General features: G+C 27.7%; 1 protein-coding gene across 1 annotated transcript; it reads right to left on the reverse strand.

Annotated features, from left to right (window-relative positions):
- Nucleotides 1-164: 164 nt before the first annotated feature.
- Nucleotides 165-1,950, reverse strand: LOC101215779 (transcription factor MYB24). The gene is made up of 3 exons (XM_004147144.3): nt 1,652-1,950; nt 1,172-1,301; nt 165-970 (listed from the first exon to the last, which is right to left on the reverse strand). The coding sequence occupies exons 1-3, from the start codon at nt 1,806-1,808 to the stop codon at nt 460-462; spliced, it is 798 nt and encodes a 265-aa protein (XP_004147192.1). The 5' UTR covers nt 1,809-1,950; the 3' UTR covers nt 165-459.
- Between the last annotated feature and the right edge of the window lie 13,603 nt (nt 1,951-15,553).

The raw sequence follows: 15,553 nt of genomic DNA on the forward strand, positions 1-15,553 counted from the left end.
TAGCTACAGTAAATTGTATTATATTCACCCTCTCCCATTGATCCTTCTTGATTGGAAGGTTTTTTGTTAGTAGTTTCCTTGGGAGAGGGCTTGCTCTCCCCTGGCCTTTGGGTGGTTACTCGTATACGCACACACACACAAGGTTTCTCATTAAAAAAGAGAAAGAAAAAAAATGGTCTCTCTACTCATTACATCGTTAAAAAAATAAAAAGAAAGAACATTTGAAAAATAATGTCTGAAATGAACTTTTGGACGATAATAAATCTTTCCCCCTATTCATTAGATTAAAAAAAATGCCCCCCTATTTATTACCCAAAAGCATACATCATAACTAAGCTTATCGTGTATTTGCATATAAAAGTTCACAAAACAGAGTTTTAAGGTGAGATCTGGACTACTTTCCAGGATTTTTACAGTTAAGACTCCACGAAGTTAACATAATTATCTTTTTAAAAATATTTAACAAAAGGGTGTGACTAGATTGTGCACATTAGCTTTGCCAAATGCAGAATTTGGTGTGAGATTGGTGTGAAAATCCTCAAAATTCCACAGCAATCCATCCCATAATTGATGGTCTTCCATCGAAATTGCCTCGGGCAGAGACAACAAGAGGCTTCCTGGCTGGTCATGATCTATTTGGGGATTGAAGTTACTGATTATGCCAGTACAAGATTCTTGCCTTATTTGAGGCTGAGAATTGTTTATAGGTTCAGCTTTCATAGCAGGTTGTCGGTTCAGTTGCTGCTGCTGTCTTAGGAGTTCTCGATGTTGTTGTTGTCGTAAGAGTTCCCAGTACTGTTGTTGTTGCTGCTGCTGCTGTTGATGATATTGATGCTTTCTTAGAAACCGAGCATTAGGCTTTTCATTGCGGCTGGAAGTTACTTTTGCTTTTTTCTTAAAATGGGTTCTCCAATAGTTCTTGATTTCGTTATCAGTTCTTCCTGGCAAACTTCTAGCAATGGTAGACCACCTGTAGTATTTACAAATAACATGTTTAGTTCTTTTTAGCTGTTTCATAATTTACAAAATCTATAGGTGATAAATGTTCAGTGAGGCCTCTTCATATCTTCAACAATCGTACTGTACCCAGATATTATTGTTTTATTGTTTTTTGTTCTCAGGACCCACCAAATTTTTGTTGTTAAACTTAGGAAAAAGAAGGGAGGATTACCTGTTACCCCATCTCGCATGAAGCTCTAGAATTATGCTCTCTTCATGTGGGGTTATCTGCCCTCTCTTTAGGTCTGGCCTCAGGTAGTTTACCCATCGCAGCCTACAACTCTTCCCATTCCTTCTCAATCCTGAATGCACCAAAAGAACTTATAAGAGAGGCATTTTGGATTACAAGCTTAAGACAATGAATGAAAAGAAGACTAAAAATCAAGGAAAATGCCAAAGGAAGACGTAGGAAGGGCAGGGGGGAATGGATACTCCAGAGTAGAATGAAATAATGTTCCAAATCAAGGAAAATTTCCGAAGAAGAAAATTGTAGTAAGAGAGGAGAACAGATACTCAATTTAAAGCGAGTAAACAAAATTCCCATACTCGAACAGAGCCAACTTTGGGAGGAATGTATGTTAATGTATTTGATATTTGATAAGTCGGTCCAATTTTCCGGTACTGAAAGTCTAAGACAAAGGGGTTGTTTTACCTGCAAGGTGAGCCACAGAATTCCACCTTCCTTCACCATGAACTCTCACATATTCCATAAGCAGCCTATCTTCTTCAGCAGTCCAAGGCCCTTTTCTCCATCCTTCTGCTGCTACTTTGCCCCAACCAAAATGCTCATCCATCATCATCATCATCATCCAGCTCTGCCTTTCAAATTTATGCTTCTGAATATTATGCAAAGAATCTTTGATGTTCTCTCTCTCTTACAGATTTCTATGGCATATTGGGTTAATGTTTGTTCCATATTTATATAGTCACTCATCATTTGAGAGTTTTTCTGATCCTTTTTACTGTTCAAGTTATTGTGATCATCATCATCTTTGAAACAAGATTATAAAATGGCATGTATGTCCTCACCAATATTTTATTATGTATTGCTCTTTTCCCTTTTTTTGGAACTCCTTTTTGGGACTGTCTAATCTTATTCTTCATATTAAAAAAATGACCCATTTGATTATTTTAACTAGTTTTCCATCTTGCTTTTAGAAAAATATTATAAAGTGATGAGCTTGTAGTTGTCTAGATTATATGTAGATTCTCTCCAAATTTTAAACTAGAAATGAGTTCTTTGGCCTTTTAAATAGACTGAGATTGCATATCTTTATCAAATCACAGTATGATTTTTCAAGATGAGAAAATGGTTCAGTGCAGGTTGTTGTTTCCAGATCAACCTTTGGCTTGACATGATTCTATAAGAGCGTTTTTCTTTTTATCATATGCAAATGGGAGAATTTAACGTACACCAATCGTATAACTTAATGTCAATTAAATTAAGAGTTGTTCGAGTGTTACAAAATATAATGCTATTACTAATATATTTACACGGTGTTTAGCCCAACGACATCATAGTTGGTGATAGATAATTTAGCTACTTCAAATAATGTTTATTATTGAAGTTTGCACGTTTATCAGAGAATTTTGTCTCCCTTTTTCTTATTCTCCCTCAAATATTTTCTAATACTTGATTAAACAATTCTACACGTGGAACGTATACTTTTTACTTCCAAACTTTAGAAGGAACTCAATTCAATGTTTAAAACAACTATAAAACATTTTGCTACAAAAATAATTTTATTTTATGATGCGTTGAAAGTATTGTTCACATATTTACGATGACAAAGAAAAATAGTTTAATTTGGTCAAGACTCATCACAGCTTTCGTTAGCTTAGATGCTAACTTAGGTTATACCAACATTATATGCTTCAAATTCTAGACATTTTTCTTTTTATTAGTATCTCGTTTTTGTATTCTACTCTTGTATTTACGTGACATAAGCTATTTCATGTCATTTCTCATTCTTAAACATCAAGATATTTATTTGTTCCAAAAAAACCACATCCAAAATACCATATGAAGAATTGATGACAGTAATACACATGAAGGAGATGACAAACCTTGGTGATGCCAAAGTATTAGGTGACATGAAAACTCCAATAATAATTCTTATAGTAATCAAAATGAAAAGAAACTATTTTTAATAAAAAAGGGGAAAAACATTCTTAGGGCCACGTAAACCCCTCTCCTTAATAAAAATAAAATTTGAGTAACTAAAAAAGAATTGTGGGAGTGGATTAACTTTCTTATATGAAAATTACTGGATGTCCAATGGGATTTTGCCACCTGTTTGCTTAAGAAGAGATGACATGTACAATGCCTATTATGTCTTCTTTTAAATACAATATTTTTATGCCATTTTGAGACTTTAAAATGAAGTCATTTGGACACTTGCCTCTCTCTTATTTCACTATGTGACAGAATGTCTTGCATGCACTTTTCCCATTAACATTATATTTATTTTTCAAAATAGAATTATCACCACTATTCTATCAACCTCTAATACTGTCTATTATTATCTATTTGTGATGGTCACTTTAAACACTAATGTTTTGTTATATTTATAAAAGCATATAAACAACTTCGTTATTCTTTTATTTCATAAAATTATATCGACAAGGATAATCAAAAGTGAGAATACTCGCATTCACTCTACATAACTCTACTTCATTTGTTAATTATTAGACTAGGTTTCTAGAGATTCTAGTGTACCATACGTCTCAAAATATCTCACACCAAAATCAAAATCCTAATCTTCAAGGGGTCTCTTAGCTTTGAATAAAAAAAAAAAGGGTTATTTCTTCACTAAAAAAAGTAATGGAAAGAAATAAATAAAATAGTATTCCAAGTGATTTCACCTTTGGAGTTTGCTTAAAAATCGTCTTCTAGCAAACGTGTTATGCACAAAATCATTACTATATGGAATTTCACCAACCATATCTATTTTAATATTTATATGCCCTAGATTTCCTCCATTAACATAAATGTTTGATTAATTAAATTAGACACTATATTTAAGAAAACCTTGTTTGATTATGTTATGATCTGCAAACACTTTATGAACACCAATACTCAAAAAGGGTATATGGAGAAACTAAAAACAAAAATAATTACATATTTTGTTTTGGATTTTAAAGGTTGCTATACTAAGTCAACAAAAGAAAATATAAATATGAGATCACGTGTGTTAAATAAAATTTTCTAAAGATTAAAATGATGGTAGTCAAATAATCATAACTCAAATGGTATTAATTAAAGATGGAAATATCACAATATATCGGTCCTATGTTGTATTTAATCTTCATTTTGTATGATATAAACTTTATTTATGAAAGATTTAGTCCACAATCATTTTTATTGTCTTCACGAGATCATATTTGAATTTTAATTATTAATTTATATCTTCACTTTATTATTTAAACAAATTTGTTCTAAAATTTCACTATATTTTTATAAATTTCCATGATATTCATGATTTTTCTTGAAAAATCCATCGATGTATTGATAGCGTTGAGTTATCAATATTTACACCAATAACGAAATTTCAACTCTTGGTATTAATAAAGCATGTATGGTCAATTTATCTACTAAGCTACCATTGTTTTGAAAGAACTAGTATTTACTAAGTTAGTTTTCAAATATTCTTTTGCAAATTGCAATAACTGACGAACAAAAATTTAGAAAAAAAAGTAATTCATAGCATTTTTTTTTTTTTTATATATATTGCAAACATGATAAATAATTAGATATATCAAATGGTTGTCTTAAGAGAACTATCCACTTTTAAATTTTATACTTTTGCAAATTAGAAAATGTAGTGACATGTACGTTATTATTATAAATTTTTTGCTACTTTTGCAAACACCGTTCTTTTTCGTTTCTAAAATACAATTGAGATACGTAGTTTGAACCATAAACATTATGATTACTAGCACATTCCAACTGTGTTATGGTCGTTTTGGTAAGTTGTTCAAGTTTAGTTGTTATATGTTTTTTTAAAGCACAACTAGGACTTGGAGGATTCAAACCACATACTTTATACCACAAAGACACTTGTATGTCAACTGAGCTTTGTTTTGGAAAGTTATTATTTGTTAGAGAAATTGAGAATACCCTACTCATTCCTTGTAGGGAGAACGACGTGATATATGCTTTCAATATCAAAGTACCCGATAAATTATGTTCATATGTGTGTGTATATATATATATATGTTTGAGTAACTGATTGTGATTGTGATTGTGAGGGTAGAGATAAACCCTTTAACATAGCAATTAATTGAAAATTAAACTACAAAACAACTTTTGTGTTGACAGCTATGTTCATATGTTTTTAAGTATATTTGTAATTTAGCAAACTCATCCAAAGATATGGAATATAATAAACACATAGTTGAACAAATTGACCATTTCATCATCTCTTTTTAGAAAATTACAAAATATAAATTTATAAATATTATATTTGCATAGAAGGATTATTATGATTGATCATACTTTTAGTACGGACAAGGGAAGAACAAAGGGATCTGCTCTAATAAAAGAATATAAAAGAACTTAGCATAAAACTTGAAGTTGATTAACAGCTAAGCATTGGCTTTATGCATAATTAATTAAAAAGAAGATGTCCTACAATTCTTTTCACCATATTTTATTAACATATAATAATTAACTTTTGTATTAATTAAATTGTGTACTCCTTCTAGATCAATTCTGATTAGGATTGAAATTATGAGATATTGTGGGTTTAAATCAACCTTAAATTTTAGTATATAAAATAACAATCATAAAAAGATTCTCTTTTGATTTTGTTGCTTTGATCTCCTTCAAATGGATATGGTGTTCATTTGGATTTAACTTAATGAGTTTCTATCAACAATCATATACTACAAAGATTTAATTCTTCAATTTTAAAGTAATTTTAGTTTCAGTTTAGTTTATTATTATTAGTTAGGTAGAATCTGACTAATCATATATATATATTTTGTTGTTTATATATATTCATTATGTGACCCTGATGAGTTAGTGTATTTTCTATTTGATTCTCTTTGTTATAGTATTTTCAGAAGAAGTAAATTAAAAGAAAAAATAAGAAAGTGGAGAAAAATTTAAACCAAACTAAAATTAAATCCAAACGTGTAAATACTTATCAGACTAAATTAAAGCTTTTAAAACTATTAAATTCAAATTAAGACGATGAAAGCTTTGTAAACACTCATGACAATCCATTTATGGATAAGAAACAATAACTTATTCATTACAAAGACAAAGAAAAAATCAATGTGATATGAAATAACATATTTTTTAAAAAAAAAGAATTGAACGTTTAAAAATGTGCTCCAAATACACATATAATATTTGCTAGGATTTTTAGGATGAATTAATTTTTATTTTATTCCAAATTAAATGAAATGAAAATAGCTAAAAATCACTAATTAGAAATATCCTACTTTAATATACTTATACAAATTTTGATATTTACAGTTTTAAAATTTTAATTGATATAACCCTACAAACTTCAAAGTGTAAATTGATTTCATTTGAGCTTCAATCCACAAGAAGATTAATACACACACTTGTTTGATATTGAAATAAGGCATATATATATATATATGTTACAATCAAAGCACTTTTGATTAATTAAGGACCAAATAATGTGTATAAATATAATTAATATTTAAAGTTAGGCTTATAACATAAATCACATGGGGTGGCCCAATTGGAGATTATTGGAAGACTTTTCTAATGGAGTTGACCATTGCTTTCAAGGAGGGTTAAAAGTTATGAAAAATATCATCATAAAACATTGCATCTAGTTATCTTTCATATATATATTAAACTAAGATGATTTGTTGTAAAAGAAAAAAAAATACCCTAAAGATGATTTCTCTCTATGTCCTTTTAGGGCAAGCACCCTTTTGTTTTAGTTATAATTAGTATTTCATAGGTTGAGCTTGTTTTGTGTCATTTTTGCAAAATAAATTTGGACTCCGAGCCTAACCTTTTAAACTTATTTTGTTAAATGTACGAATTTGAACAACGAATTTGAACCTTCCACTTCAAAAATATTTATACGTTTTAATTAATCACTTGAATCATATACTTGGTTACGTCGGTGTATATGATTATTTGTCGATCATTGTTAAGCTAAAGTCACTTTGCTCACTTGATTGAACAATCTTATAAACTTTTAGCATTATTATAATTTTGTGTTCGATTAAAAATTAAATGCCTTTTAGGCAAAGGAAAAAGAAGGTTTATAAACTTCTAGATTTTTAGTCAATTTTTAATAATCATTTAGATTAGGGTTTATCCTAATGCTGAAAAACACACGCTTTAGGGGTAGGCAGAGTACATATATGATATCATGATATTTCCTTCTCTATCTATACATAATCAAATCATCTTTTTTCCTTATTATTTAATTTTAATATCATGTCATCACCCACTTGTTATTCAAAACATTTTACCCCTAAGTTTTTATTTTTGGGTTAAATATCATCATTTTCTACAATTTGTAGATCAATATTTTCAAAGTTTTAAATTTGTTTTTTTAAAGCATTAATATATTATTAAAAGTGATTTTTTTTAATTTAGTAAAACATTTGAGTTATACTCACGTTGCAAAATAATTAACTTTTCTTTTTTTTTTTTAATTTTTTTATCTTGAGAATAAATATTAAAGAATTTTGCTAAATTCGAGTAATTGAAAGTTGTAATTTTGCTAAAAGAAAGTGATTTGATGCAATTTAAAAATAAATTAGCCAAACCACACTTAGGTTTACTCCTTTGACCTCTCCAAGGGACATTCTTCTATTTATTCTTTTATTTTCTCTTTTTCTCAATTAACTTATTCTATTGATTTGTACGGATAAGATTTTAAATTAATTTGGGCGGTTTCCTTTCAATATTAATTTTGAAGATGGGGTTTCTTAAAATATATATATATAAAAAAAAAAATTGAGAAACTATTAGTATTTATATTTAACAAAATTTGGGTAAATATTTTATCAAACCTTTTATTTTTGCCAATTATTATAGAAAAATTTCGTAAGACCTAATTTAACAAAGAATTGTTCTAAGTTAAGCATGCTTAACTTTGTTGTTTCTATGATTAAGTTACCAAAAAATCTACACTTTGTTGGTGTATAGATAGTAACTTTCAATTTTTTAAAACATTTTTTAACCTTACTTTCACATCCTCACGTTCATTTCATTCAAATATGATATCAATTTATTCATGTCCTACTTCTAAACTTGAACCATTACATAAATCATTCTCAATTCTATATATAATGAAGTTTTAAAATAAAAAGGTGTTAAATAAGTGTTTGAAGCTTTATTTTTGTCTCAATTTGACATTTTATAAAATTTATAGGTGTAATTGACACAAAATTGAAAGAATATGTTCAAAAGATTAAAATATATGTGTGCATTATGGAAAATTTTATTTTTGTGTAGTTTACCCAACTATATGACAAATTTTTAATTCATTTTTGGAAAGATCTTTATTCATTTTCCTATATTTAAAAATAATTGTATGTATAATTCTTTTTTGTGTAACGCATTCACATCTTGGGATGCATCAAAAGATTACTTAATAAAAAAATTTAAAACTTCTTAGTTATTTCTAAATATTAATACCCAATTTAAGTGAGTATAAAACATCATCCTAAAATACTCTTAGAAGTAAAGTTGAACTTTCATTTCAAATATGAAAATTGTGGTGTGACACTTACGTTACAACTTAGATGACATAAGTTAAAGAATATCATAAGATCATGCATAATGTACTTTTAGTCCCTTAAGTTTTGGTTTGTATTTGTGGTTTCAAAAAAAATATTTTAGTGCTCAAGTTTCTAAAATGATTCTTGATGGTCTTTCATTCAACTTGGAATGATGAGTATATATATCGTTATATTTTGACGGAGATGGTTTAACATATTATTTATTTGATGACGTGGAGAATAAACTCAAAATGTAAAGCTTTTGTGAGATTTGATATATTGAAATCTTTTCTTCTTCTTCTCCCATCATTTCTTTCTGCTGCTCATTATTCGACCTGCAACTTTGAGTGTAGTTGCTTGGTTGTCGAATTGCTACTAGTCAAAGTCACTCTCTCATCTTCTTCTTATCACTCTCAATTTCCTTGACAGTCACTAATCTTGACACCAAATTCAAACTAAATTGAGCAATCTAACTTTATTTGATTAATTTTCCATCCATCGGAGGCTTCTATAACCTAATCACCCTCTTTTCTTTCAAAAATTAAAATTTCATACACCACATATCCCAAAACTTTCACATTCCTCACAAAATAAGAACTTCAAAACCATTCATCAAAATAAAATATATTTACACATTGGTTATCATCAACCTCAATCCATAAATTTTATATAGGGGACACCGAACACTATATAATAAACATACTAAAAAGTGTTTAAAAAATATTTCGACGTTTTGCCAATACTTTAATAACATTAACTACATTTGTTACAATAAAGAAAATACCATCAATTTTTACATGATTTTTTGTTATGTAAATGCAAAATTTAAGATTTAAACTCTTAACTCGATGGTTATGGTGTAGTTGCACTACACCTAAACTACACCTAAACCAAACTTTGTTTAAAATAAAATATTATTTAATAATATTATAATCGGGCTCTTCAAAATTAATATTAAAATAAGAAATATGATAGTGTGAGGGTACGTGTTCCGTTGACCTCTTAATAAATCCACTCCTTGCTGTCATATTAAATATTGGATTAATTGTACAAAAAACAAATTTAGTCTAGCATGGATTGATACAACCTACCATTTTAAAAGTGAAAGTTCAAATTGTCCGTAGTCCGAAAAAGAATATCGAGTTAATTTTTGTAGAACAATTTAAAAGTTGAGAAAGAGGATGTAAGTTTCTTAATTTAAGAAATAGAAGTGAAAGATCCATGAAAGCTTTGTAAAGTCTAACATTTGACTGTTTAGTCTAATTAATAAAATAGATATTTGAAAATATATATATATATATATATATATATATATATATATATATATATATATATATATATATATATATATATATATATATATGACTTTTATGTGATCGTCGAGAAAAGTGGACACGTGTTTTAGGTGAGTCAGCGGTCAACCAGTCTAGGTTGATTATCAACACGGAATTTTAGTCCAAAGATAGAGTAATTTTAGAATCTTAGGTTAAGAAAATTCGTACGCACACAACTTATTCACTTTATTTTATACACTTTATTTATTTATTTATTTATATATTTTTTTTTTGTAACATCAAAAAGTTAAAATTTTAATTAATTTTCTTAGACGTAAAAAATCCAAAACACTTTACCATTTGTGTAACAAAACAAAAAAAGAAAAAGAAAAAACCCATGAAAGTATTCTTGTAAATTTTGATATGTACCCTTCAATATTGGGACACGATTCAACATTTCTATTTCTTTTTCTTCTTGTTGCGATTTCTTCATCATCTCTTCAAAATGTTCTTTCTTCTATTTAAATTTTATATTTCAACTTTATCACTTTTCACAAGATGCTTTGAAGCTATTTCACGATTATTTCAATACTCTTCTTCATATTCGAGAATATCAAGATTATTTAAACATCATTTTAAATTATCAATACGATTGTTTACCATGGTCAGTACAATCATTAGATTTGAAGATTTTTACAATCACTTACATTGGATTACGTGATCTCTTACTATAACTAACACGATCGCTTACCACAATCAACATGATCGTTCACTATAATCAATACGATCGTTTGCCATGATAAACATGATCGTTAACTATGGTCAACACAGTCGTTTAAAATATCTTATTTCATTACACCATCATCTATCCTTGTAAGGTATCTTAAATGATCGTGTAGTTATGGTAAACGATCATGTATATGGATCTGACGATCGTTTACCAATATCAAAACGATCTTGGTACAAGATCGTGTACCAAGAGATCATTAAGATTTTGTATAAGATCGTGTACCAAGATTGTTTAGATTTAGTACAAGATCATATACTAAGATCGTTTACCAAGATCTGGACGTGAATCGTGTATCAATATTTGAACAATCATATACCAAGCTTTTTGCGCACGTGTGTGACCGATTAATTGTGAGGTATTTTTGTTATTTCACGTTGTGGGCTGATTTTTTTCTATTTTCAAAATTGTTTTATACGGTTTGAATATTTTGACATTTTGTTCTAGTTTTTGCAAAACCCCAGTTATTTAAGGTTTAAGATTAAATTAGGATAAAATATTAATTAATTTGAATTTGGAAGTTCAAGGGAGAAGTGAGATTCGATCGAAATTGAGTTGTATATATCTAATGTAAAAAAATGTGGAAAATTGATGGAAAAAGTAATGATATATATACAAGTAAAAAATTTATAATAATAAGATATATGTCACTACACTTTTTAAATTGCAAAAGTAACAAATTTAAAAGTTGATAACCTGCTGAGAGCCCTCTCATAACCATTTGATAGTTATCTAATAGTCGCCTGATATCACTAATTATCTGTCATATTTTTCATATTCGCAATATGCAAAATAAATATGTCATGGGTTATTTTTTTCTAAATGTTTTTGTCATCGGTTGCAATTTTTCTATAATTAATAGTGAAAAAAATTGTATTTAATGAGGAGAGAGAAAGTTAAATATATAATGTTTATATATTTATTTATGTAGAAAATAAGAACATTTAACAAAATATTTACACTCCATAAAAAAATTAATTATAATAGATTTTATCTTTTAGTAATTTTGTTCTACAAAGTGTAAATAGTTTGTCTTTTTTTTTTTTTGAAAAATACTCCCTTTTATTTTGGAAAAGAGAAATTATTATTTGAAAGATGATTATTAGGGTTTTGAGGTATTAAATAGCCCTCATTTTATGTCTATGTTAGCTTAAAAAACAAAAAAAAAAAATTAATTGGCACTTGCAAAAATAACAAAAAAATATTATATGATAAATAAGACTCATGTCATTACGTTTTCTAAATTGCAAAACTAACAAATTTAAAAGTCGATAGCCCTCTAATAGGTCTCTGATAATCATTCGATGGTCATCTAATAGTCGTCTGATATCACTAATTACTTGTCATATTTTTCATATTCGCAATATGCAAAAAAGATGTTTCATATGCTGTTTTTGTCTAAATATTTTTGTCATCTAATGCAATTTTTCAAATTAATTTTGAAATTTCAATCTTCTTTTTCCTTCTTTCTTCTTCTCAAGTCTTGCCTCCCTTTGGTAATTTTATGTCGACTAATGCTCCTCTTCACCGGTGTCATCCGCCAACTTTGCCATTGACCTGAGTAAGAATGAATATGAATTGAGATAGTTTAAAATGCATTGACTCAATGATTGTTACAGATTATGTTTTATTATGGAAAATTCATGAAGCATGATGGTGTTGGGATTTATGTCATAAAACTCGTAGATTGTAAATATAATATATCCGTTATTAATAAAATGTTATTATTGTAATAGTTGTTATTGATTATATTATTAGTTTTGTCTTAAAAACTCAAATACAATAAACTAACATTCTAAGCTGTTTAATGAGTCTTGAATAGTATGTAGAGACATACATGAATCAATATTCGAGATCAACTTAAAGGGTCTATAGTACAGGGATAAGGTTGGGTACCTTATCCTAGTAACATTATGGATAGTAGAATTGATGAAACTTGCTAAAATGCGTTGAAATTACTTCACATAGCTATAATTTGGCTCAAGAGTGTGGTAAATGTTTGAGCTGAGGAAAATGTACAAATATGTAATTAAATAAGTAGAAGGATTGTGTGAGATGATCATGTGTATACGAGATGCATACATGCAATATGAATTGCACTAAAAGAATTGAAATGCAATGTATTCCATGAGAGTTATGATAAATGATTTAGAAAGGAAAGCCTTCGTATGATTTATGATACTGAATGATGAATTGAAATAATTTGGATTTAAAATCAATCTCTTGATGACAGTAAATGCTATTTACACTGCTTGATTTGGGTAATTTTGACGAGTAAAAGGTGACGGAAACACTAGACATTTTCATCTAACATTTCAGTATTTTGTTTTATAATAATTTTAGTGTTATGATAGTATGTGTTTGAAGGAAGAGTTATTATTGGTATTGTTATGATAATATGTATTTGGGGGAAATGTTATGATTGTAGTATTATTATAACATGTGTTTGAGGGAAGAGTTGTGAGCGTAGTATTATGATAATATAGGTTTGAGGAAAGGATTATCTTAATGGATTTGTGATATTTTTTTGCTAAAATAAACAATATTAATATATGTATTTATAGTAAATCATATAATTTTTTTAAATAAACAATATTAATATATGTAATTATAATAAACCATATTATGAAATGAACTTGTGATATTTTTTTGCTAAAATAAACAATATTAATATATGTATTTATAGTAAATCATATAATTTTTTTAAATAAACAATATTAATATATGTAATTATAATAAACCATATTATGAAATGAACGCATATTAGTGTCATTAGTAGTAACTAAGTAGAGATTCAAATTCGTGTTCGTCCATTAGAAATTCTAGATTGACACCTTGTTAGAAAGGAAAATACTTATGAAAGCGTTAAAAACGAAATTGGTTAACCTAATCACATACTTTGAATTTTGGTTTATGGGTCTTGAAAATTTATTCAAATCATAATTTTCCTATGTAAATTTTCCGAAGCCTTCTTGCAAAAAAGATCGTAATAAAAATACAATATTGTTAGGTGGGTCATTTATGGTTCCCTATAATTCCTTATGATACGAGAAGTTTGTAAAACTAATTGTCTATGTGAGAACTTGTGAAAGTATTTTCTTATACGTCATACTATTGAACTTGTTACACATTTCTATAACCTATATCACACTAATGTATGTGTAATATAATTTTTTTTCTTATAAAGTTTTTGTATTGCACCAACCTATTGTATGTTTAAGTCTCTTAAACCTATATTGACGTTTTATATTTTTATTGATTAAAAACCCTTACTTTTTTTTTTTAAAAAATTATGATTGTACATTAAATTCGTGACGAAATCGAAAAATTGTTCGGATTTTTCAAATATGACATTTACAAAAAATTGAAGAGTTGAGTTTAGAGACAATATATGGTATGAAAACATTGCTATTTTGTGAAATACATTTTTAGAATTTTTCGCACAAGTAAAGTTGCTTATGAAATTGAAATACGAAAATAATAAAATTGGCAATTTGTATCTAGTAGTAATTTACCTCATACTTATGCGATGTAAAAAAAAAAACATTCGACCATAAAAAATGAAAAATATTCATTATAGTACTAAACGATAATTAGAAAAACAAAAAAAAACCTTTAAAATCGTGGCTGAATTGTTAGGAACATATTACAACAATGAATAAAAAGAAAAAGTATATGTGCACAACTTTATGAAATTACACTTTTAAAACCGTAGTACCTTGTGAATGGTTGTTTAACTGGTGCAACCTAAAAATATTAATGACATAAATTAGAAAGGATTCTAGGAACACGATATATGCCCTTAAAAATTCATAAGATTAAATATAAGCATAGAAAAGTAATGTAAGGGAAAAGAAGTAGTGTCAGAGTAAAGAAATTCGTGCAAAAGCATTTACAAAGAATCAGTGTTGCACTCAAATTTTGTAGTCGAACCAATGTCATCAAAATTAAAGGCAGAACAAGCAAATACACTATCGTGTGCATGGAAAATTTCTTCATCATACACATGATTTAAAAGAATAACAAAATGTTGAAGCATAAGCATATAAACTAAATAGGGATAGAAGTGTATGGAAACAATATTCTACCAATTCATAAAACGGACAATGAACATGAAACTATGGACCTAAGATGAGGTGTGTGAAAAAATAAGAAATCAGAACAAAGAGAGGGAGTACGAGGAAAAATAATAAATCAAAACAAAAAGAGGCTATTTAAAAGAACATGTCATTTTTTTGTATTTTTCATTGTGGGCTTGTAAGCTTTTTTCTTTTTCAAAATTGTTTTATACCATGTAAATATTTTGTCGCTTTGTAATATTCTTTTAAAAACCCCTAAAAATAACCCATATTTATTCATATGCTTTTTAAAAGAAATTACAACTTAACATTTATAATATATTATTGATGATTTGAATAGAAACTTCTCAACAGATTTCAAAAAGAAATAAAATTTCTCTAGAAAGAATTTTTAATTATTTGATTTGTCTTAGCTTGCAAATGAAACATAAAGCAAATAAAGTTGCATCAATTTATATATAAATGGACTAGTTATATCATTCAACTTTTCTAGGGTGGTTCATTTCACTTGGTCATGTAAAAAAAATTATATCATCTGGTGTCAAAAGGATAACGAAGAACTTAAGGTCTTAAAGAACCATAATTTTGAGAAATAAGCAGTTGTATCTTTGCTAGTTAATATAGATTACCTCTTGCCGTATCTTTAGTAATTTTGTTACATAAAAATAATATTTCTCCAAAGATAT

The sequence above is a fragment of the Cucumis sativus genome, chromosome 2 (genome assembly GCF_000004075.3).
Source record: "Cucumis sativus cultivar 9930 chromosome 2, Cucumber_9930_V3, whole genome shotgun sequence".
Classification (NCBI taxonomy): Eukaryota; Viridiplantae; Streptophyta; class Magnoliopsida; order Cucurbitales; family Cucurbitaceae; genus Cucumis; species Cucumis sativus.